This window comes from Rattus rattus, chromosome 15 (genome assembly GCF_011064425.1).
Source record: "Rattus rattus isolate New Zealand chromosome 15, Rrattus_CSIRO_v1, whole genome shotgun sequence".
Classification (NCBI taxonomy): Eukaryota; Metazoa; Chordata; class Mammalia; order Rodentia; family Muridae; genus Rattus; species Rattus rattus.
Window position 1 is genome coordinate 67407250 of NC_046168.1, and position 26170 is coordinate 67433419.

Consider the following 26170-nt stretch of genomic DNA (forward strand, 5'->3'; position numbering starts at 1 on the left):
CTAACAGAGAGACAGACGAGACAGCATAGAGGATTGTATCTGCACAGCTGTAAGGCTTACTGTAAATACAAAGGTTTTATGTTTTTTATTTGAGAACCGAATGATAAAAGGTGGAGTAAAACCTCTCAATTAATATCTAACATAGCATTAGTTCCTATCTAGTTCTGTTTTTTTGTTATGCCACTGTGTGCGGAGTCTTACCACAAGCTCCCTTCACCATGCCTTGCCTGCTATGACGGACTGACTCTCTCTCAAATCATTAACCAGAATAAACCTTTTCTCCCATATACTGCAATCGCGTATTTTGTCATAACAATGAGAAAAGTATAAAATGAAGTATAGTATTATTAAACTTACTTGTCTTATCAATTTACTTTGGGGTACTTTACTAGAATGCAAAAAGCCCCGAATTTGATTACTACCCTATAGACATGCAAAGGCGCACTGAATTTTATCATTTATTTTACCGATCTAGAATCAAATTTCTACATATTCTTGACATTTTTGTGTTAGATTGTTTTATGAGACTGATGCTCTCTCTTGACTAATTACTGTAAATTTGAGGCAGCCTTGATGTACAGATGTAGAGAGCCCTGCTTCCTCTTCCTTTGCTTAGAAATGCCATGTTTGTCTCATCTGATTCTGACTGCTTCAGTATACAAATTGAAAAGCCATGGTATCATGTACGCCAGCAAAGCAACCATTGGTATTTACTCTGAAAGGGCTGTATCTGCTTTTGTTGTTTTAAGGAAGGAAACCAATGTCCTTACAATGTCAGATACTCACTCCTTCCTATTTATTTAGATCATTTCTACTTAGCATGACTCAGATCAATAAAATATTATATCTTTTCTGTATTTCTTAAGTTTACTGACAGACTTGAGACAGCGCCTGTTATTATCAACACCTTTTATGCTTTTCCCCCCATTCCAAGGCCTCTTGATTACTAGGACAGTGCTCTACCACTAGCTGCTTCTACCTGAAATCTTGTTCTGAAGAACTGTCATATTTACATGAAAATCCATTCACTTTTTAAAAAAAATGTTATTAACAATACATACGTATATCTAGTAAACCCCTCCTCCCCCTAATTCTATGACTATTCAGTAAGGTGAAACTGTACACCATCTGCCGCTTTTCTACAGACTCTGAAGAAAAATACTTTGTAATTTTCTTTCTGCTATTCTGAGTCTTGTTAGGTGTGTTCCAACGTGATTCTTCTGTATGACTTTCTATCATGTTCACCATGGTTAGCTAGTTGGGTATTCTATAGTTTCCAAGTATACAGCATAAACTTTTAATATTTGTAATTTTTATTTTATTTATTTTATTTTTTATTTTGCTAAATTTGCTGTTATCTTTCATCTTGGTACTTGGACCAGTGATGATGCTCAGTGGGTAAAGATACTTGTTTCTAGGCTTGACAACCCAGGTTCACTCTCTGGGACCCATCTGATTGAAGAACATGTGCTCCCTTAAAGAATTCTACATATGTGTCATGCCATGTGCCTTTGAACACATAAATGCACACACAAACAAATAAATACTGTAAAATATCTGGGCATGGTGGTACAAACCTTTAAAGCAAGTGGATTTCTATGAGTTTAAAGCCAGCCTGGTCAACACAGTGACTTGTAGGTTGGCCCAACTATATACTAGACACTGCCTCAAAATAAACAAATAGATGGTCCTCACATGGCATTTGTTAGATAGTATCTACAGTGGCACAATTCATAATGTGGTTTTTAGGTCCAGCTTAAACTCCTTAATGAGAAGTTTAGGCAATTGTTAAGACTTCTTATGCAGAAAAAATTCTGGATACAATGATGTCATATTTTACTTATATTGAAATTAATAGTCAGAAAAGAACCTATTGTTAATGGGTGGATATATCATACCATACCTATCTGGATTAATAGGTTATAGACCTTCAAAAAAATTCAGCAAAGTCAGGTCAAACATCATATAAAAGCTGAAGTTTAGATTATGGTGAAAAACACTGTAGAGCTGCATTACCACTCACACACTACTGCCATGAGTACTTAGTCACTACTGCCATGAGTACTTAGTCACTACTGCCATGAGTACTTAGTCACTACTCAGTCGACAAAATAGACAGTGGTTCCTTTCTCAGTAGAGCGTCATTATTATAACAGGAAACTTATGTTGTATAGTTAGACAGCAGTAAGGACTTTGGAAAGCATAGACTAACAGGGATTACATATGAAATAGAGAAGTTAAGAGGCCACAAGATTAAACAACAAAGTATGGGCAATCTTCGGGGAGGGGAAATCTAAGCCAAGGCATAAATGAAGTGAAGGGGTGAGCCATGCAATGATGGGGCCAGAGGAATTGCGACTTTCAAATGAGAAGTAAAAGCACCACCATCAAGGATGCTAAGCTAATACACCCTACAGCGGAGATCAAAGTAAAGAAGGACGGCTCGCCAATGAATGACAAAACATAGCAACCAATCAGATGGGATGGGACAGAAACAGGTACATTCTGGAGAGATAGCTAAGATGAAACCAATAAAGCTTCCTGGTGCAATACGTGGGTTTGTATGAGAAATGAGGATTGGCTACGAACTGAAGCAAAGCAAGAAACAAATGAAGGGAATTAATGCCATTAATTCCATTAATGCCTCTGTTTCCTCTGGATTAAAATCGTCTCTCCTGGAGGGAGAAGGAAGCCTAGGGATGCTGCAGGGATGCCACGGAAGGGAGCCCAGTGATGCAGACCTATGGGCCACTGTCATCCACACTGAAGAGGACCTCCTGGTGACAAAGCTGCCTCTGAGTCACTCATGCTCCTGTAATCAGCCCCCCCCACATTCAGTGCTATAACAACCCCCCCCCCAAAACCACCGCGTCACCTGACTATGTGAACGTGGTTGGAATTGTTCCTTTGTTTTTTCCATATCTAATCTTCGGTGGACAGATGTACTTTTATGTCCCCAAGAAAAAAATCATGCAACACCATCGATTGAGCATAAATAGACAGGTTTATAAGGAGAAAATCAAAAATATTTATTATTATTGAGTTTCAAGGATGTACAACTTCTAGTTTTCATACTTAAAAAAAGAATTTTGTTGTTTCTGTAAATTTCCTTTTGCAAAAACACTGTGATGCCAAACTCCAACTTCTAAAACACACAGACAAAAAAGCCATTCAGTTACAATTAATATTAAAGACCTACACTGCTACTGATAACATCTTTATGAAAACTGTAGGCCTCTGTCGAACACAATTTTCAAACTAAGGTATAAAACAAGAACTCCAAGAGTCAGAAGTTCTAGTCAGCTGAAGGTGCAGAACCAGCTGTGTTTATCAAGAGTCCAGTGCCTCTGAAGTGAAACTGCTGAACAGAGACAATTAGTGCTGGTTACCTAGAGCTGAGCAATCAGTTGTGGGAACTCAGCATTGAGATGTTTCCACAGCACATGGAAGCGGTGCTCCCGAGGGGCCAAGTTTGCACCACGTGCCATCAGCCACACTTGGTCAACGTGTAGGAAATCCCCACCTTACTGGTGTTAGCAGCATGACAGCTACACAGCTGGGGGTTGGTTGGGGTCATAAAGCGCAGCTGAGGGCCGGCACTGGGAGACGCCCTGGTGAAGATGCACTTGGTTACACTAGAAACTGCAAGACTGAGGCAGCATGGAGAGGAGCTGAGGCATCATACGGCACAGTCGGAGTTCATGAAGAGAGGCCAAGGAAGGTAAAGCCCCCAAGACTGTAGCATATTAGAGATGGCAAGACTCTGCGACAACTGCCAAGAACAGAGTAGCCATGAGTGGAGCTGGTCTGGGCATAGGAGACAAGGTGTGTGTGTGCTGAGGGTGGCAGAGTCTGAAAGGTGGAGATTCTTCAGCCCTCTGGATCCCAGAGGGTAGTGAGTAAACCCAACATGGCGGACACTGAACTATAGGATTTAACTTACAGTGTTGGGGCCTGATGTTTCTGTGTTCAGACTGTGACTTTACCCTCGGTCTTATATTAAGAAGTTATAAGTTATTTTTTAGTCTATAGAGCTACACATTAAGTGGCTTTGAATATTTAGATTTATTTAGGACATTTTTAAAGAGACTGAATTTATACTATGTTTTATTCTGTAATATTGATATAAATATAAGATCCTGGGAAAAAACAGGAAAGGAAAGGTCATGGTTTAATGGTAACGTATTGGTGTGTCAAACTGACATGGAGTCAATTTTCCCAGTTAATATTTTGTCAGTTTGACAGAAGTTAAAGTTGTTTGAGAAGAGAAACTTTAGTAGAAGATGCCTGCCTCACATTGCCTGTAGACAGATCTCTAGGGAATTTCTTTAGTGATTGATACGGAAGAGCCCAGATCACTGGGAACAGTGCCCCCCGGACAGGGGCCCTGGGCTGTTTAAGAAAGCAGGCTGAGCAAGCCATAGGGAATGAGCCAGGAAGCAGCATTCCTTCCGGGTCTCTTCAGCTCCTGCCTTTTCTCCCTGCTTCAAATTTCTGCTCTGATGTCCCATTATAATGAACTGTGATCTAAAAACTAAACAATCCTTTTCCTCCCTAAGTGCTTTTAGTCATGGTGTTTATATGTGAAAAAGAAACTCTAATTCATATATAATGTGTTTATAATAAAATCTATTTATAAATTTCTTAGAGATTTAAGGAGATTACACATATACATACACATACACACACACACACACACACACACACACACACACACACACACACACACATACATATGAGAGACAGTTTCTATCCCAGGCTGGCCTTGAATTCTTTATGCAACCAATGATGACTGAATTCGTGACCTTTTTTCACCTCTGAAACATTGGTCACACTCAGACCTGTGACACATACCTAGTTTATATGGTCTGAGGATTAAACCTAAGGCTTCATGTATGATAAGCAAGCACTTGACTATCCTCAGCCAATGTGAATTTTACATTTACCCTTCCTTATCTCACAAATGTTTCTAAGAACAATTCTAACACCTACAGGTTTAAAAGAATTTTATCTCAGGTGGTTTGTAAATACTTTACACACATTGGTTACTTCATCCTTGCAGCGACTCTGAAAAACAGTTTCCTAGCTAAGGAACCAACTCAGGAAGAACTGAAGGTCCTGCAGCTACTAAGTGACTCTGTCAGGGTTCAACCAAAGCAATTCGGTCTCAGAATAGTTAAATTGTAATAAAAACGACTGAATTATCTAACTAATTAGCTCAGAGGGTGGTAGACGTGTCATTTATTCATCCTGATTCGTTTCCATTATCTCTTCTCTTTGAAAATTTAACAAAGTATAATCTGTGCATTAAGATAATTTAATGATCAGAAGAACTACCATAAAATACTCAATTTAAAATAACTATAAAAGATTCCATATTCTATTGAGTTTTCTACTCTGGGTATACATCAAAATTATCTGTGGGAAATTTAAAACTGTCAAAGATGGCCAGATGTGTGGTACACTCCTGTATCCCCAGACTCAGAAGCTCGACACAAGTAGACTATATATAGAAGTCTGACGCTACTTTGGCTTACATGATGAGAACCTTTATTAAAAACACCAAAAGGAAAATAACAGACACCAGAGTCTCCCTCTTGACTGTGACCAGGAGCTCGACAGGAGGCTCCAACACCGCACTGTTAAAATACCCTAGTTGTGACATGAGACCAGTACAGACTGGAGCTCAACACCTACATTCAGGAGATCTCATGGCAATTAGTGACATCCAAAAGTAGCGCCGGGAGGAAGGGAGGTGGTCAAGGTAAGTTAGCAGACGAGAAGGGCTGGTAGGAAACATGCAGTGCATTAAGGAACAGAAAGAACAGACTTTGGAGAGCATTAATGCCCGGCGTGAAAGGGAAAAGATAAGTATGAGACCTCTGTGGCCACAGCAGTAGCTCAGTAACATAAATTAATGACTGAACAGTGAGAATACCACGCTTTGAACATGGTATATCCTTAGGAACTGCCATCTGTGCTGTGTACGCGTGCGTGCATACGTGAGTGTGTGTGTGTGTGTGTGTGTGTGTGTGTGTATGTGTGTGTGTGTGTGTTGTGTGTCTATTGCTATTGTTCATTTTGTAACTTACAAATATCACTAGTTTTTCTTTTCTTTGTCTATCTTTATTTCTCTCATAACTAATTCAATGGTGTTGTCCTACTCTTGCGGGTAAGTACTGAGATTAAGGGCTGCATGCGGAGCAGTGCTAGGATGCTTGTGGAATCCCCAGGCTCCGACCCCCAACCAACACACACACAAGAAAGGGATTTATGTGAGTTCGGGCTAAGCTTTTTTTCTCATTTAAATATGTAATAAAATTTAGGAAAGAGATTCATTATAAAATCAATCTCAATCTATATTAATATATTCATTTAATATACTCTCAGGATTAGAAAGCAAGGGAAGTATCTGGAGGGTTACTTTCACAAAGGATACTATAAGCAAAACACAATTAAACATATACAGCACCGCAACAATATAAAACTCTGGATGCAGACTCATAAAATTAAAACATTCCTTTGGTAGCATCTCACTGATGCTCTCATTTAGTTGTACTCTAGTTCACCAAGAATATGGCTCTATCCCTTGTTGAAAAACAATTATTTTAACCTCTACACCAAGACAGATCTTGCATATCCTTCTCCAGGGTCTAGGTAAGTAAGTCTGCATGACTTTCCCCTCTACAAACCCTCTCCCATTCAACAGTTCCAGCTCACGCCACATCCAGTGCAGCAGCCTATTGTGGCCAACTCTGCCTGCTTCACAAGCAATCTCTGGGCTCCCACAAGGACCGCCCCTGCCTGCTCACAGCTGCCTGTCTCCCCACCACATCCAACCTCACCACCTGGCCAGATCTACCCTGATACCCCAAACTTGAATCAGGGTGCATATTTTGCATATCAGACCAAGCTCTGTGTCCGCCTAACTTCATTCCATCTAAGTCATTTGTCCATTCTAGGCCCACCTTCCAGCATATTCTTCCGTCTGCCTCAACCTGCTTTGTTTATGTCAGACACAGAACTAACAACAACAAGAACAACAATATTACACACATCCAACTCCTATCACAAAAATGCAAACCCTATGAAATATCACTCAAGTGTCTCCCCTCCAAAACACCAGCCCTGTAGAAATGCCAGCCAATGAAGATTGCCTAGATGAACTCCAGGACACAGAACAATCATAAACTTCATCAAAGAATTCAAGACATTTAAAGAAAACTCAAAGGAAAAGCTCAACAAAAGGGACAGACATTTAATGAAAATAAACAGCTGAGTGATGCCCAAAAAAATGAACACAAAGCCAAAGGGAATGACCGGGGGGACCCACAACTTGAAGACAACACCCAGTACAGAGCCAGAAACACTGGAAAGGACTCAAGATGAAATGAAGAGGGAATTACAAAGGCTAACAATTCAACGAAAAATGCAAAGAAACACCCTACAAGGGCGGAAGATAAATATCAGGTCTAGAAGTTAAAGTACATGATCTAGATAAAATAAATAAAGAATATAAAAAAAGTAAAAAAAAATTACTAAAGTACAGTACAGAAAATGAAGGATACCATGAAAAGACCAAACCTTCCAATCATGCATAGAAAAACAGAAAACCCAAATCAACAGCATAGACAAGATCTTCCATAAGATTGTAAAAGGATGCTTCCACAACCCAAGGAAAGACACAGCCATACAGATAAAATGTCACATAGAACACCAAACAGACAAGATGAGAAGTGAAAATCTTCACAACGTATCATAATTAAAACACCAGGTATGAACAACAAAAGCAATAACCCTCAAACCACATGTTACATATAAAGGGAACCCATCAGAATAACAGAGGACTTCTCTAATGAAACTCTGAAAGTCAAAGGATTTGGGAGCAATGCATTCAAATCCTGAAAGACCATGATGGCCAACCTAGATGAATATTCCTACAAAACTATCCACTACTCTCAACAGTGTTTTAATCACTGTTCTATTGCTCTAAAGAGATAGCATAAGCAAGAAACATTATGAAATAAAGCACTTAAATTAGGGGCCAGCTTACAGTTTCAGAGGTTTGGTGCACTGTCATCATGTAAGGGAGCAGGGCAGCATGCAGGCTAGTACTAAAGCAGGAATAGCTGAGAGCTATATCCTGATTCATGGGTGGGAAGAGGGCCTAAGGGAGCATCAAACCTGATATGGGCTTTTGACACCTCGAAGTCCATCCCCAGTGACATATTTCCTCCAACAAGGCCATTGTCTTAGTAAGGGTTTCACTGAGGACAACATTTAACCAGTGCTGGCTTACAGTGTCAGAGATTCAGCCATTATCATCATAGCAGTGAGCATGGCAGAGTCCAGGGAGACAGGATGCTGGAGAAGGAACTGAGAGTTCTACATGCCGATCTGAGGGCAGCCAGGAAGAGACTGTCTCTTCCGTACTGAGTGCAGCTCGAGCACCAGCAGCCTTCAAATCCCACCTACACAGCAACACACGTCCTCCAACAAGGCCACAACACCTCCTAATACTGCCAGTTTCCATGGGACAAGCATATTCAAACCACCACAGCCATGTTTACACCAGTAAGAGAGCATCTCCTAACCGTTCTAATCATCTCAAACAGTCAGCCATGCTTACACCAGTAAGACAGCATCTCCTAACCGTTCTAATCATCTCAGTCAGCCATGCTTACACCAGTAAGAGAGCATCTTCTAACCGTTCTAATAATCTCAAAGTCAGCCATGCTTACACCAGTAAGACAGCATCTCCTAACCATTCTAATCATCTCAAACAGTTCTACTTCCTGATGACCACAAGCACTCAAATATATGAGCCTATGGGAGCCATTCTTATTCAAATCACCACAAAGGACAAAGAAAGACTTTCCATGTATAGATATAAACAGCCTGCAAATTGTCTAACCAACAAGCCAAAACTGAATGAATGAATGAATGAATGAATGAATGAATAAATAAATAAATAAAGGGAGCAATCTTTGTGCTGAAGAGAGGAAATTAGCATAAAAAAGATTCTCTCAAATCGAAACAAAGCCGTAATTACTAAACCATGAAATACCGCTGAGAACACTAATAAGACCACCAAAAATCAGCAACACAATGACCACCTTGAGACTACCACACACAAAAACTAGTGTAGGGGAGCACAGAATAGAGAATGACAGGGTACAAGTGATTTGATAGAGAAAATGGGAAACATAGGGGGGCTTTAATTAGAAGGGGAGAGGGAGATAAACACAGGAGAGAGGACAACCTTAGAGTGAAATGGTCAGAAGAACTCACACTAATAGCTCTCTACATAATCAGACCAAATAGTACTGGCAAATCTGTCTATAAATATCCATAAATAGTTGAAAGGAAGTCTTCCCATTTAGGCTGACAATCTCCCTCCCTTTGGAGCCAAAGATTATCTAACAAAACCCAGCGCCAGGGACACAGAAGAATCTCTCTTTTGAGTTGTTGGTCAAGGTTTCCACAAGACTCCATTTCAGGCTGGTGCTGTTTCACTTGGCTGCCCCCTAGAGATGAAGACAGGCTTCTGTTTCGGAAGACACTGCATTTCACAGGCCTGAGCTGAAACTGACCTCATCCTCCTTCCTGGGGACGAATGTTTGTCATATTAGAAAGAAACCTCTACTATAGATTCCAAAGGTGGAAAGCAACCAACAGCCCTTCCCAGCTATGATATTTATGAACCATGAAAAGACCACATGGCATGACAACTAAGGGCGCAGTAGTAGCACAATAGCCTAATAGCAACCGATAACTTTCTCACTGGACACACGACCAGCTCCGCAAGAGGGAAGCCATCCCTGGTACCGGAAACCTAGCCAACTAACTGGGGCTGCTGATGTGAGGGATCTTGGAAGAGGTCACACAACTGCCCCTTTACTAAACAAGTATAATTCCTAACTATAGTCTAAGCATTTGTCTTTATAAACATAGATATGTGCAGTCATAACCCCTTAAAACAACAATATATTCTCTTTGCAACTGTCAGAGACCATTACAGAAAACCCATAACCAGCCAAAATGCAGAACTGGAGAACACAGTCCCAAAGTATACATCTATGGTACGGCTCCTTAACCTATGACCCAGGGATCACTGTAGAAGAGGGGATGAAAAGACTGTAAGTAATAGAACAGGAAGTGTGTGGTAAGATTGTGTCTCCAAGAAATGTCAGAAGCTACAATCATTAAGTCTTCCTAACAGGACTACCCAAACATGAGCTGAACGAGGTCAGCATCAACAGACATGCTAACGGACTAGAGAAAACCCAGGAGGACTCAACCCTGTACAACAAACCATAGGCAACTGAAGAATGAAACTAAGGAATATATTTGAATGCATATATATATATATATATACACACATACATGTAGCAACAATTAATGAAAAAGAAGGTCATGAATTTGAAAAAGAGTCAGGGTGCTGATGTGGTAGGGATTAAGAGAAGAAAGGGGAGGAGGATTTATAATATAATCTCAAATAATACAAGATAATAAAAACCAACTGACAAACTTTTACACTAGTCCTTATCCATTATTATTTTAATGACATTCCTCTGAAAATGGAATGGAATCTAGAAGGTTTTGCCTACAACAAAAGCAAAAATGCACATCATTATGGCCATGCACTGTCTAGGGATCATATACCATAGCCAGTTGGAGAGCTTGTCATTACAATATTTGTAATGATCGACTAAAGGAAAAAAAATGCTTTTCTTAATCTAAATTTTCATACCAAAGTTGAAAGCCATTTTCAAACTACAGAGATGCATGCAGAGTTTGTGTGCTTTTGCCTCCTGTCAGCATCGACTCATCCCTAAGTGAGAGAGGCAAGATATTCACATCTGCAGACAGCCTGGTGCTCACCGAACACCTTCAGCTTTCTACCAGCACAGCTCAGTTTTGCTTACTTACAACTGTGAAATGGAGGATACAGTACATATTATTACAGTTTGAACCAGGTCTTCTAGTCCATTTTGGCATTTTAGAGTTAAAAGATTAACTTTGAGCTAGCCTACGGCAAGGGGGAAGGAGTAACTCCTTTCTCAGACATTAGATGCTATCGATCAAAAGCTCAGTGCTAGGCATGGCTTAATTCTCATCTAGTTGTTGGCCAATGGTGTCCTACAACCCACCTCAAATAGGATATTGACACATTTCTAGATTAACCCCCATAATTGATGATACAATTCTATTACTGAGAACATGTACCTTAATCACAAAATATAAGGAAATCAAGTGGGCATTCATGTGAAAGCTTCATTCCTACTACCTAGCTTTACAGTACTGGAAGGTGCTAGGCGTGCTACTGGGGAAGAAAAGTCACAGTCGTACCCACCGGTGAGTCCCAGGAACTATAACAACTGGCCTGGCAAAATGTGCCTATCGGTGCAGTAGTGGTATAACGACACCATGTTAAGTATCTAGTTTCTGGATGGATTTTAGGGCTACACCACAAGACAGAACCGGTTACTATTTTTCTTTACTGTTGTTGTTAAACGGATCTAGTATTAACCTGTTTCCTAAAAGTTTGGCTTACATTAGTGTGTAAATCAACCTTCATACGAGAACTTTCTTCTTGCAGTAGATGATGGTTGGTTAGTAAAGAGACACACGGCTGGTCAACATGCAGAGAGTAAAGACTGTGCGGTGCTCAACACTGAATGGGAGATCTATATCTATATCCATATCTATACCTATACCTGTACCTATACCTATACCTATATCTATATCTATACCTATATCTATACCTATACCTGTATCTATACCTATATCTATACCTATATCTATACCTATACCTGTATCTCACCCCTCCTTGGAAGGTTCAGGAATAGAGAAGGGTCAGAATGACTCTGACTGAGGAGGAAAAGAGAACTGCTGTGAGACAGTGTGTTCTGCACACAACATGCCATTGCACATGTGACCTCATGGCAGCTGCATTCTCAAGACCTATATAAAATCAAACCAGCGCAACCCCAGCATGGGCTGGGGAGTGGATCACAAAGTCCCATCCTCAGCTTAGGAGTTATTGGAAACTGATAGCTGTACAGGGAGGAAAAGTCTGTTTTCTTTAGGGAAGGGCCCTTGATAGACTGCCTTTGCTTCAGGAGCTGGCCCTATATCCATGCACCTGATAGGAATAATAGATTAAAATAGCACATTTGCAAACACCTGGCAAAGAGAAAATATTCACTCATAACCCACCATGAGTGCACTTTATACTGTGTCCGGTGGGAAAAATATTTACCTTTAAGTGTAATAAGAAATATGGACAGATTGGAACGAAAAGGTCCCTTCCTCTAATCGTTTCTGTACTGATAAAAAGGGAAACAGTGCGTGCAAGGCCATCATACCCTGCAGTAGAGTCAGGGGACGTTGTCCCTACTCCTCAGACTGAGGACTGACACCCACAAAAGCTGGGGCTGTTAGCAGTTCACATGTCTTAGCTGAGTCTCCCTGAAGCTTCCGCTCTAGGAAAGAGGCATCCTGGGTCACAGCCTCTTCTAGGGCACCTCTGATTCAATGACAAAGTGACATAAGTTACTAGAGTTGAGACTTGTGCCCAGGAGAGGCAAATGTAAGGGGTCAATGAGTCGCAGGGTTCCCTAAGATCAGCAAACGCGTTCTTTGCAATGGAAACTCAGCTCAATATCTTCCCTGGCCAATTCTCCTTCTTCCTTTCCCTTGAAGCTATTGATCCCAAGAACAGTCCTAGACACAAATCAGCCTTTGAGGCTGTCGCCTAGAGAAATGACTTATAACACCTGCCTAAAGTAAAGAATCCAATGAGAGGTCAAAGCAGATTTACTACAGATGTGCCAGCATAATTCTATAATTACAAAATGAGCAGAAAAGACCAAAAAAAAATGGAGCAGAAGAACCACAAGGTGATACCATAAATAATACTCTGAAGTAATACTTCAGAAAAGAAGAGGAGGATGAGGAAGAAGTGGAAGAATAATCATCGTTGTCGTCATCATTGCCATCATCATCTCCACTGGATTCATTTAGTATAAAAGAAGAGGGAGTCTACCCTCCCAGAGAGGAGAGTAGAAGACGGAGGTGAACTTTCTGGGATGTTTGGTATCTGGAAGCAGACTCTTTGGGCCAAAGGGGACGATTAAGTGAAAACAGGTCCCCTCACTTATGTACAGAGCACACTGCAACCAAAAAGGAACTAAGTGACTCAAGGACACACGGAAACAGTGTAGCCTGATCTAGGCCTCTCATTAATTTCAGAGCTTTGAAAATTAGCTTTACAGCTTTTCTTCCATGTTATTTCAATCAGTACATCAGGGGTAAGTTCAAGATGGGGATTCTCACTTCTCATTCCGCCACCACGCTATCCCTGCCTACGCAAAGCCTCTGGAACGTTAAGCCAAAATAAAATAAGTTGCATTGGTCATAGTGGTTTTTATACAGCAACAAAAAAGTAATTAATATAATTAGCAATTAAAGTTCATCAAATATTGCATGTTAATGGCCTTATCTCAAAATGATAATTATTATTCATTCAATAAGAGAGCAAATAGAGTAACTACTCAATGGTAATGATGCATTCTACCTGCCATAGAACAAAACAGTGACAGATATAAGAGAAGACGGCATTATGGTCGATTAATACTACATATGACTGACTGAAAGTTAGACATATATTTCCAAATGGCAGAGCAAGACTTAAATTTAACACAGAAATTCCTATTTGAAAAATGAAGGTCTCAAACGTCACTTGTTATTGTAGGTAAGTCCATCACCAAAGACCAGGAGACCTCTCCATAAAATATAGGGTTATGCGATGGAAGGTAAGAGCAAATCCATGATTACATTTAAAATATTTTATATCTGAGCTGGGAAGACATATCAGTTTGCAAAATGCTTGCTTTGTAAGCCTAAGGACCTGGTTCAATCCCCAGAATCTGCATTTTAAAACCCAGACGTGGAGATATGTGCTTATGAGCCCAGTTCTGAGGAGTACGGAGAAGCAGCTATCTGGGGGTCGCTGGCCCCAGCCCAGCCTTACCTGTTGAGTTTCAGGCCAGTAGAAGCCTTGACTAAGAGAGTTCTAAAGAGTCAGATGGACCCTGAAAATTATAGCCAACAATGTCCTCTGGCTTCCATATGTATGTATTCACACACGTACAGGGATCCACATATATGTGAACTCACAGGAAAACAAGTGTACATTCATGCACAAATATTTCATGACTATTAAAATAATATAATGTAAATCTCATTTTGAAAAATAGGAAAAGCATTTTAGAACCAGGCCGAGGCAGTACTGCAAAGTAATATAATTTCACATAAGACTTCTTTCTAGAAATCTCTGAAAATCATTTTCTAACAATGAAATCATCATAATTATAATATGCTAAAGAAACAGAATCTTCATCTCTTTCCATATGCAGTCCAATATCCAAAGTCTCAGAGCATACCGGGTTCTAAGACCTTTAGGTTGTTAAAATGTCGGTGCCTTTTATTTGCCACCCAAGGGATGGTGAAGGATGGACAAAAACCCTAACACAGCAAACGTCAGTCTGTCTCCCTTGAGGCCAGAAACACACATTCAGACCATTTCACGTGGACGTCCACTCCCTGCTTTTCAGCAAGATGAGATTTCAGGACTAACACTGTAACGGCTGATCTTGACTGTCAACTTGACTACATTTAGAATCAACTAAAACCCGAGTAGCTGGGTACACCTATAAGGGAATTTGGGGGTGGGGGCTCATTTGCCCCCTTAGAAGACCCACCTTAAAGCAGAGCCGCGCCTGCTGCAGGCAGCCCATATAAAAGGGCATGGAAGAAGGAAGCTTGTGTTTTTTGCCTACTTGCCCTCACTTTCACTGGCAAATGTGTCTGTGCTGCTGCCTAGGCATTATGTCCACAGGACTAGAACCTAACTGCTTCAGAATTCAAGCAAAGAATGAAGACCTGCTGAGACACCAGCCTCATAAGCCACTCTAATAAACTCTGTGTGTGTGTGTGTGTGTGTGTGTGTGTGTGTGTATGTGTTTTATGTTCATTCTGTCACTTCTGTTCCTCTAGGTCAGTGGTTCTCAGCCTTCCTAATGCTGTGATCCTTTAATGCAGTTCCTCATGTTGTGGTGACCGCCCAACTATAAAATTATTTTGTTCTACTTTATAAGTGTATTTTTGCTACTGTTATGAATCATAAGGTAAATATCTGAATGCATGATATCTGATATGGGACCCCCAAAAGGTCATGACTCTGGTATTGAGAACCACTGCTCTAGGGAAGCCTGGCTAATACAATTGGTGGTACTAAAGAAACAGAAGTATAAAGATGAATTTTTTTTAAAGTATCTGGAATAGACTCTCCACTTTGTTGATATATCCAGTTACTGAAGGCTCGCCTAGATTCATGTAGAGCATTAAAAATTCATGGTGTTAACTATTTAAAGAACTTACCTATTAAAAGAACTTACCAAGATAAATGTATTTGATTATCCTGATGTACTTATTGTGAAGAGCAAGGATTTCAGTGACTCTATACATAAAACTTTTAACAATTTGTGGAAAAATAAGTAAACTAGTGATGCTGGCTGCTTGAGTCCAGCATCTCTGCAAAGAATGAGGTCCAGAGAACAAACAAACAACAAACAAACAAATAAACGGTCGCCAAGCATCGCAGGATGCAGTGATAAAGGGAAAGAATGAACTCAGTGATACTCATGAACAGCTGCAGACATGTCGTCCAAAGGTTTCTACGCGAGCTCTGGAAGAGAATCTTCTCTCCGGCACCCGCAGAGCTCAGCTGACTGAGGAGAGACCAGGGCCTGGTTTACAGGTCAGAGTGGTAGACTGCAGCGCTGCACCGCTCTGAGCAGCCCTTACAAGCGCCAGTGAAAGGCCAGTACTGGAATAGCAGGGCTACAGCCTATACGCCACTCTAACGCATCTCTCTTTAATATATACTTTAACATACATTATATATTCTTTCTTAGTTTCTTTCTTTCAGTTAGTTCTTTTCCTCTAAAGAACCCTGACTAATATAAGCATCCTTTAAAATTCCTTATTAAATCCCCAAAACTTCTTTGGAAAAAGAACTCTCTATTTCTCTTCTGCCATAACTTTTCCTTTTCTCTTTTTTTCTTTCCTCTTTTTCTAGTTACAGTTTTCTAGTTTGCAAATCAACTCATTCTATTTAAGATAAGACATATGGAAGTACATTCATGAATTCCAGACTTTTGCATAGACAAGCTATGGGTTAAAGAGTAACATTAGAAGTACTCTACAATTCCTGAATAATGAAATATAAATTATTCCATAGAACAACTAAACCTACCCATGACACATACACACAATTTAATAAAATAAAAATTGACATTTAAAAAATAAATCTTTTTAAAGAATTTCATCTCCTGAAATCAGCAGGATTGTACCTTGCCCTTAAATGATGTCTCCATTCAGCAGGGGCTGTGGATAAACACTTTTAGTCCCAGCGCTCCAAAGAAGGAAGCAGGCAGATCTTTGTGAGTTCCAGGCCAGCCAGGGTTATATAGTAAGACCATGTCTCAAAAAATAAAATAAATAAAAAGATGTCCCAACTCACTAGAGATGCTTCTGTCACATGGTAAGAAGACTCCTCTTACCTGAAGGAGTTTCAGCACCAACAGACCTCATGACAAAACACCTTCATCCGCTGTTCCCAAGCAGAACTGCATGTCACAAGAGGAACTACAATAGTTGGACCTCTTTAAAACTGTTAGTGGGTTTTGTTTTTAATTACAGAGGCTATTCATGCTAGTTCTATTTTCTATGTTCCATCACTGGTCCAACTTTACAAATCCTATCTGATGCCAGTGACAGGGTTTTGCAGAAATAATTTTACAAGTTTTTAATTGAAACTTGCTTTTGTGAGTGAGAATGCCTAGAAAAAGCGCTGTGTCTGAAAACACTGACTGGGTGATTAGAACCACACTGGCATCTAAAAGTTCGGATGTTGTAGATCCAGAGGCTTAAGTATCTTATTCTGGGCAAGCTTTACCTCGCTAAACAGCTATTCCTTGCCCACCTCAATGTCAGAACTAACACCAGTGAAGGGGAGATTAAAACCCTTTTGGAATCTATTAAGTTAGCAGACCACTAGCTTTCATCAACTCAAGAGCTAAGAAACCATCAGATAGCTTCTGAGACTGAAACTGCACTGCTGATGTGGCTACCAATATATGTTTAAATTACTTTATGACTTTCTTCTTTCTGTTACTATAAAACTCCATGAAACAACTTCCACAGGAGAATGTGAGGACCGACGGTAACTTAGCTCTGTGTTCTCTGGGCCATGGTCACTCAAATTTGCCTACAAAAAAAATCTCTATCTTAACTATTCCTTTTGAAGTGAGTGCCGCAGTATGTGTGTGCACAGGTGTGTGTGCGCATGCGTGTGTGTGTGTGTGTGTGTGTGTGTGTGTGTGTGTGTGTGTGTGTGTGTGTACACGTGTGCATGTGCATCTATATGCACACACACTTTCAAACATTTTGGAGAAGAATCTTAAAAATTCAGGAACACAAATTTCAGGAATGCATTCTTTGGAGAAGAGCTGAAAACAGAGTTTTAACTTAAAATGAAACTCGGGCAATTCTAACTAAAGAGAAACAGACCTAAGGAGAGGTACTGTTCCCTAACTTCCCTTACTGTTACAGATATGCTAAAAGCTCAGGATACAGTCAATATCCTGATATTCTGTTGACAATGATGATGTCTTAAAAACCAGGTTGAAGTCTGAGAACTTACAAGTATGTCTGGCCAGAGAGTAGTTGGAACCTCCGCTTGTCAACCCAAATCCTTCCGGAATCTGACTAGAGCTCCGAGGTCTGGTCAGCAGCTTTGGTGGCTCAATTTCAGCTCCAAATTCTGCTCCTATCACTCCCAGGAGAACAATAGCAGTGGCCTGCTTCCTTCTTTCTTCGTAAGATGTGGACATCTTTTTCATTTGTGGGACACTTGATAAGCAACCTAAAAACCAAAATATAGGAATTCAAATTGAAAAAAATACCATTTGAAAAAGTCTATGCGTTTAGGAGAACGTTCTAACATTTCCGATTCTGCACTTCAGAAAGAATAGTTATTTTCAGAAAATGGTACCGGGACACCAGGGTGGAACAAGAATATGTCACTGATTCACGCAGACGGAAACGCCTTGTTAATAGCTCTCAAGTCGAGTACAGGAAGCTCCAGATCTTTATGGGTTTATTCCTTAAAGCACACCAGTTCCCTATAAAGTTTCGTTATTTCCCCCTCTGAACACCGTGTGCAATCTTAGGTGCTCATTTCAGATCACATGTAGACTGTCTTTGTCATGACGCTCCCCTGACGTGACAACATGACTTTGTAACTTCTAAGGCCATGAAAAAAAATCACATCTCATTTCTTACATCTCCTATAAAACTCTGGTCTTGGATGTTTAAAAATATTTTATACTAAAAAAAATTTTCCAATCTATATTATACATTTTCCCACTTAACAGAAATTTTGTTTGTAAAGACAAAAGAAATATTTATTAAAAAGATTAACAATTATTAAAGTAGAAGGAGGAAATGTAAAAGCTTCAGGACACCAGAGAAGGAACATCAATAGTTACTTCCTCTGTTTAAAAGGACCTTAGTTCCAGACAAAGTCATGTTTAACACTTGGATACCTAGATCTCTGCGTTCACGGAGACCCAGCCTTGCTCACAGACTTAACAGGCACAGGGAGTTAGAACACAGAGCAACTGTGACTGGAGTCATCTTCGGTGGCACTGCATGCCTCCTGCTCCCCTCCCCCACGTCTCAGCAGGAGCACGCTCCACAACAATAGTTCAAAGGGAAGCTCTATTCTGCAGTTGCACTGATTGTTCTGTCAGCTGACCTCTGCAGAAGGGATTGCTAACTGCTGCCTTGCTCCTCAGCTGACAAATGAATGATCGCAGCTCCATCTATTTTCACTATGGCTGCCTCTAGCCCAGGTGCTCAGACAGAGAGCCCGGTGTGACATCTTAGATCAAGATGAATTGGCACAAACTCCTGATCCAAGATTGTTTTATACCATTTAATTTAGTTTCTTCCCCTGCTTGGATGAGCACAGCTCTGGTTATGGATTTCTATTCTAATGTACTGAAGCAGGCCCTGAAAGAAGCCGATGGAGCAGCTGCTGGAGCAAGGGACTGCAGGGATACTGATCAATAGGCAAGGCATTGACCCCAGCCGCTCAGCCTCTGCAGCGCCAGGCTGGAGGGGGAGGGGCACAGCAGCACACATGGTCAGCTTCCAGTAGGAAATTAAACAAGGGGCATTCGAAGAGTTCCACCCTCACCCTGGCCCCCACCTTCTTTCTCTATGTCCCTTCTGTCTAATTACCTCAATCTGGACTTGACTCCCACTCCTGAGGAAGGAATTAAGATTTTACACTAGTTTAATTCGCTACTTTCTGTCAGCCATTGATACATTTTATTTCTAAACTAATAGTAAGGATTGTAACAGGTGCCCTCTGCTAAGTGGCAAATATGAAATACTAATTACATCGCTTGGTGTAATTTAAAGTTTGGCATGTGCTTGGGCTCATAATAACACTGTCGAAACAGTTATTAACTCCAGTGCTGCTAACATTCAGTATTTAATTTTTACAATCACTCAAATGTAAAGAGCTAGCTCTTTGTGAACACGGGAATAGAAAAGGAAGAGCCACTGAGAGAGACACTGAGTGCTTGCTGAGTGACGGACGGCGTAAGGGGCCAGATGCATCCCTGGTGCTGTGCCAAAAATAACGGCAAACCTGCCTTTACTTTCCCAGATTTGGAAATGTCTTTCCTTTATTGGTCTGGCCTACATTTTCTGTTAAAAAAAAAATCTGTTAATTAGCTGCAATGTTTTCCTATAAATGAAACTGCCGATCAAAAGGGAGATCTGGAGATGTTAAAAATAAAATAGTTCTTTAAATGTAAGTCTTCCCACAGTTTCATGAAATCTGGTGGTTTTTTTCCCACAGAGACGTGGCCCCATTTAATCATGCTGAAGGGTGACATAGAGATCCATTTTCTTGACAGGACGGTTGATCACCCTATCACAGTAAGAAAATTAATACCTTCAACTAGCCTGTGCAGAAAATAGAAGGAACTGGATGGTGAGGGACATAAATGTCTTACATTGAAGTTGCAAACAGAAAATACATTCTGTGTGAGCATGATGCTTTCTGATGACTGGGCTGCTCTTAACACAACATGAGGGTTTGATTTCATTAAAACAACCATTTAATTCATAGGGTTTCTCAAAAGGACACAACTGTCTTTAGATTTAGCATAATTGACTCCGGATTTACAGGAACAAGAATAAACACTTTGCTTACAGCTTAACTGGAGCACAGGTAAAATATTTGAGAAGTTTAAGCTATTAAAAGGGCTGTGAGATATTGATTACTTCATTTAAAAAGCAGTCGGAGGGTGCAACTGAGAGGTCAAGATAAATGTAACAATTTGAAGCACTTTACTAAATAACTCTAAAGATCATGTTAATTGGCTTTGTGCAGTTCTGGGGTAAAATTAATTTTATCCTAGCTTACAATAAAAGGATTAAAAGACATATTAAGTTCTTCAGCTTTAACTGGAATAGGAATCAATGGACTTGAATTAAAGCTAAAGGCGGTTTTATGAGAGATGAGCTACCAGTAGATACTTTATATCTGCAATTAGCCATATATTGATAGAAGGTTGTTATTGTATTAGGCATTAAAACCGTAGATAAGTAGATACCACCAATTTACTACTCTGATAAAATACTTTAGGAATTCTGTGGTTTGATATAAAAAAACGGTTTTTGTTTTTTGTTTTTAAACCGATTCTTTGAACTGAATATCATAATGTTTTCTTACTTGACTTTTATCTTGGGAAATTCTAGTTAAAATTAATGAACAATGAGGTTAAAATTAATTGAGATTCCCTTCAAATTGTAACTATGTAAAACATGTCAGACTTTACACACATACCACTAGGATTTTTAAAGCTGGTGCATTATTTTAACACTGGTCATAGAACAGCAATTTCTATCAGAAATTTTTCATGTACAACAGAGTCCAAGTGACACTCATAATAACATGAACGTTTTATAAATGTGATATGAATTAAAATGTACTAAAAATTCATTTTGGAAATTCAAAAATAGCTATTTGTCTTTGGTAAATACAAATAGTAGAAATAGATATTAAATGTTTTTCTTTAGTCTTAAAAATATCTTAGAATCACATGTATAAAATAAGATGGGACATCTATAAAGGAAAAATAATATGCACTTAACAAGACATATCCTATATTTTATCAAAACAAAAGATGCTTTTATGAAAAGAAAATGTGTTAGAGATATGTACATGACCACTGATGAAACTGTTTTAAGCAATTTGGATTAAGCTAGGAAGTATTTTAGATCCTGGTTCCCACACGCTTATTTTATTTGAAATAACTCTTTGTGTGTGTGTGCTAATACTAGGCTTTAACAGTTAAAGAAAATAATAATTTTTATAACTTCTGTGTGGTATCAGAACAGCCTGTCTTGACACATAGAGCACTACACAAGATTCTGTGACTATGAATTCCCAGAGCTGCAACAGATTTCTACTTTCTGACTAGAAAAAAAATTCTTCTAAAATTTTCAATGGATCTATTTCTATCTTCTCAAGCCCGAAGACATTTAAAATGTCATGTGACAATATTAGCAAACATTGACCATAAAAACGAAAAAAAAAAAAAAAAAAAAAACCACCCCGGCGAAGTTGAACTGAAAATGTTACACGGGAGTGAAATTGAAATCTTCTATCAAGAAGCTTTCAAATCAGATTTCCAAAAGTTGGTCAAATGGTCTCTTAGATGTACACTAATCAAAGTCATCTTCATTTTGACTGACTCTGATCTTAACTGACGAACCCAGTACCTAATAGAATACTAACAATTCACTGCTAAGGTAAGCCATTTGGTCATCATGATATGCTGCTGATTAACTCTCTATATGTAGATACTCAGTGTATGTGATTATATCCCCAAATGTAAATATGCCACATTCTGAGTGAGGCTTTCGAGATGTGATACCTGAGTGAGCTACACATATATTTCTTTTGAGATTTTTACCGTGTGCTGACCACATTTTAGAATTACATTTCAAAACATTGAAACTGAGGAGTTCCTGCCATCTAAATGTTAAACTAAAGATTAACTAAATATCTTTGTTATTCTTAGGATTCTGTAAGACAGACAAAATACAATGTCATTAAAAAAAAAAAAAAAAAAAAGACTGTCAAACTTCACCAGATATAAAATAGAAAGCTTCCAAATAGGCCTTAAAAGAGCTTTCTAAAAACAAATTTTAAAATACTAAAAAGAAGCAAAAGTCTTGGGGTTGGGGATTTAGCTCAGTGGTAGAGCGCTTGCCTAGCAAGCACAAGGCCCTGGGTTCGGTCCCCAGCTCCAAAAAAAAGAAAGAAAAAGAAAAAAAAAAAAGAACAAAAGTCTTTTAATATTAACTCACTTTTAAAACAATCTAGTTTTAAAGGAATGTACAATCATAGTCTGCTGATTAAATTTCAGCTATATAGTTTACCACTTTCTCCTTGAATATTTCAAAAATGAAGTTGTTAAATAGAGGGTGAATGAGATGAACCTTAGGTCTGTCCCAATCCAGGGTGAGAAAGGACTTAGACTGCATGCTGCCAGTGCTGACCCTGGCCTCACAGGGACCTGTGGGGATCTGAGGAAGCCTGCATTATAACTGCTGGACTTCAGTTCCTTGTGTGAACCGTGACTCAGTAAGAGGGGGCATTACATGTTATTTTCATTTGCTAGCATAACTTAGAGTGACTCCGTTTGTACGAATAAATTGTAGCACGAAATCTATGTACTCTAGACATGCTCTACATCTTCTCAACCTCTTAAGAAAAACAGAAAGAAGAGCAACTAGTTTAGACGACTGTCACAGAGCACCTGCATCTATTTCCAAACGTCCAGGGTGTGCTAACGTAGGTATGTGTGCAGAGAGCCGCCTTCCAGCTCCTCCCATCGTGATAGAAACAGTAAGGTTGCTTTGCTCCAAGCCTTATCTGCCAGCACATTTCCCGCACCCTGCTGGGGTGGAGGGGTCCTGCCCCCACACCTAACTGCCTTCTGCTTTTGTTGCGGTGCTGCACCACTCCACACTCCAAACACCAGAGCAAACAAACCTGCTATTACTTTGTATGGATGCACGAGGGCCCCCTGCTGGAACACACTAGGTCCTGCAAGGTCTGTGTCTCAGGCACTCACTGATTGAGCTATTTTGAAGTAATGTCTCTACGAAAATGTGTATTACGTGTGTACATTTAAAAAATGCATGACGGCGTTTCCTGTCAAATCAGATCAACTCAAACTATCTGACCACATTAAAATTACTTTGTAAAACAGTGTTATTGGTGTCCCACGCTATTTTGATACTTAAAAGCCTGGAACCCTTGCAGCTTGCTATGGTGGTGTATGCCAGCAGGCTGTGCCAAAGAGAGCCTAGCTACTGACAGGGACTTGCATGCTTTTCGAGTAATCATGTAAATATTTCTTTTTCTTCACACAGTGCTATCACATTGCTCTCTGTGATCTGTATTACTCTACTTTTTTCAAAAAGCATCAAAAAGCAAATTAATTTTCTTTACCTTTACTGCACTCTCACTATGTTAAAAACAAAGAAGAAAAAGAAAAACAAACAAAAAACCCAGAAAACAACAACCCAAGGAATTTAAAAACATCTTAACTATAGCTATACAAATTGTAACAATTATTCTTGAAAAAAGAGAACTTTCCGGGAGATAGTTACATAAACTGTACACATTTGAAAACAGCAAGTCATTTGTATAATCTTGTCTCCTACTTGTTTGTTGCCCTAAAAATCCCCAACTCCTAGGTTGAGACTTACACAGAAAGCTGGGTTTAAGACATTTTAAAACATGAATTTCCAGAGGACACCTACAGAGATTTTTATACCTGCTCATTACAAGTCAGTAAAATAAACTGTTACACCTGAAACATTTTTATGCATAAAATGACAAAGCACTTATCGGATTCACATAAAAATTACATCAGTGGTGTAAAATTGAGACCAAAAGGGACAACAGCTTTAATCCACATGAGGTGTTACAGGGCAGCTGTTTATATATGGAGCACTTGTAGCACTTTTTTTTTTTTTTTTTTTAAATCACTGTAGTACCCTTCCTAATAACGAAACAATGATACCCGACTGAAGTCTCCACTGGTAAAAGGGTTTTGTGGAGGAAGCTGGAGTTTCCAGGGTTTCTGGCTGCCTCTGCTTTTGAACACTGATCACAGGCTGAATTTTCTCTTCTGCTGCCTCCTGCTGAGGAGGAGGGATGGAAACCGAAGGCAGGAGAACACAATACCTGGGTGTTAACAGCCACAGATCTGGGTGACCTGTGATGGCTCAGCCCAGGGCCAACTTTTCTAGTGAAGATTCTACCCAGAGCACAAACCACAGACATGGAGAAGAACTCAGCATCCAGAAAGTTATTAAAATGTGATAAATAACATACATAACATACATAATCCCTGAGAACTGAATAAGAAATGTAAAATTTAAAAAATTAGAAAATAAACTTAGGAGAGGTTAAATATAGAGAAAAGAACTGTAAAAAATGGAGAAGTCATAGGCAACTTGGGAATTTTTTAAAAGAGCCACGTTAATAAATAAACAGGAATATAAACCCTTGGGTTTACAGAAAAAGGCAAACCAATGTGAACAGAGTCCATGCTCAAAGTCTAAAGAGCCACTGACAAATCACTGTCTGCTCACCGTCATCACACAAGGACTCTGTCTGTCTAGGCCGAAGGAGAGCTGCTACAATGCCAGCCCTCATTTTACCACAGATTTCTGAGGGCATTCAGGAATTATGAAAAACTGGAAAGTCTGAATCTAACAGACAGTTACACAGACTTTTCATTTCTAATCTTTTTATAGGTGTGGGATTCTGTTGGCTTTTAACTGCATGTAGGAGGAGAATTATGTGCTAATAGTGCTAATAAAATTATTACATGGCTTTAATTTAACTTATTACATTGTTTCACGAATCCTCATTTCAACACACTGCTAATTTCAGTTGTTATTTGGCACTTTTTCTTCACAGACATTCTGTCCACAAATTATTTCCTTTATTAGAAACCTATACTATTAACTGGAAGCATATACAGATATAGAACATGATTTCCTATTAATTGTTAACTCCATTTAAAATGTGGACATTAGTAACCAATCTTGTGCATGTCAGAAAATAGCAGCCGCTGGGCTTCAAAACTTTTCCCAGATGATCTGAGTCCATCTTAACATAACACCGAGAGACACGAGAGCAGCGCATTCCTTGAAATATTATGGCTATAGATTGGGAAATCTGCCATTCATAAAATGAACACTAACAGAAAAGATTAATGTCTCACCCTACATATGTATATAGTGAAATGCTTGGGTTGACAGGATGATGCTAGATGGATTAGTAGCGATCTACTTCTGTTATATGCTCAAACAATGACTTACTCAAAATTCTTCTTGACTAGAGCAAGTCATCAGGCTACTTGGGACTTAAAAAAGAGAGGTCCCTGATAGACTCCTTTCTTAATTCTATTTATATTGTTAAACATACTCCCATATAAAAGTCATAAAATATGTATATATTAATGTTGTTAATACACATATCAAAGATGCCTATCATTTTACTGAACTATGAAAATGTTTAAAAAGAAAAATAAAAAGAATATCAAGTCAAGAGAAGACAGAACACTGAGAATTCCTACCTCACCCCACAAGACCACCAGTGTTAGTGTCTTACATTCCCATGCAAGGACTAACACAGAGAGAAACAACCAACAGCCAGAAGTAAATTGTGATCAAGGCTACTCTTAGAGATCACTTGTTTTTCAATCAGCATCAGAAAGAGTTATCTCTCTAATACTTTACCCAATGTTTTTGATTTCTGTAAAATAAATAATAAACATTTTCTTATAAATGAAAATCCCATCAAAATATGTTGAAGAAATAAATTCCCCATTTAAAAACATTATCAAAAAGTTCAAGTCTGTTTTTAATTTTTTAATGGATCTAAACAAATTCCACCTGCATATTTACAGAACGTCAAACATCCACT

The 26170-nt window shown here is 39.2% G+C and overlaps 1 protein-coding gene across 1 annotated transcript in view; it reads right to left on the minus strand.

The window, feature by feature from the left end:
* Wdr7 (WD repeat domain 7) overlaps positions 1-26170 on the minus strand; it is a 271935-nt gene that overhangs the window by 97335 nt on the left and 148430 nt on the right. Inside the window, exon 21 of the mRNA XM_032885554.1 lies at positions 17774-17995. Coding sequence (XP_032741445.1) covers positions 17774-17995 — 222 coding nt within the window. The remainder of the gene's footprint in view (positions 1-17773; positions 17996-26170) is intronic.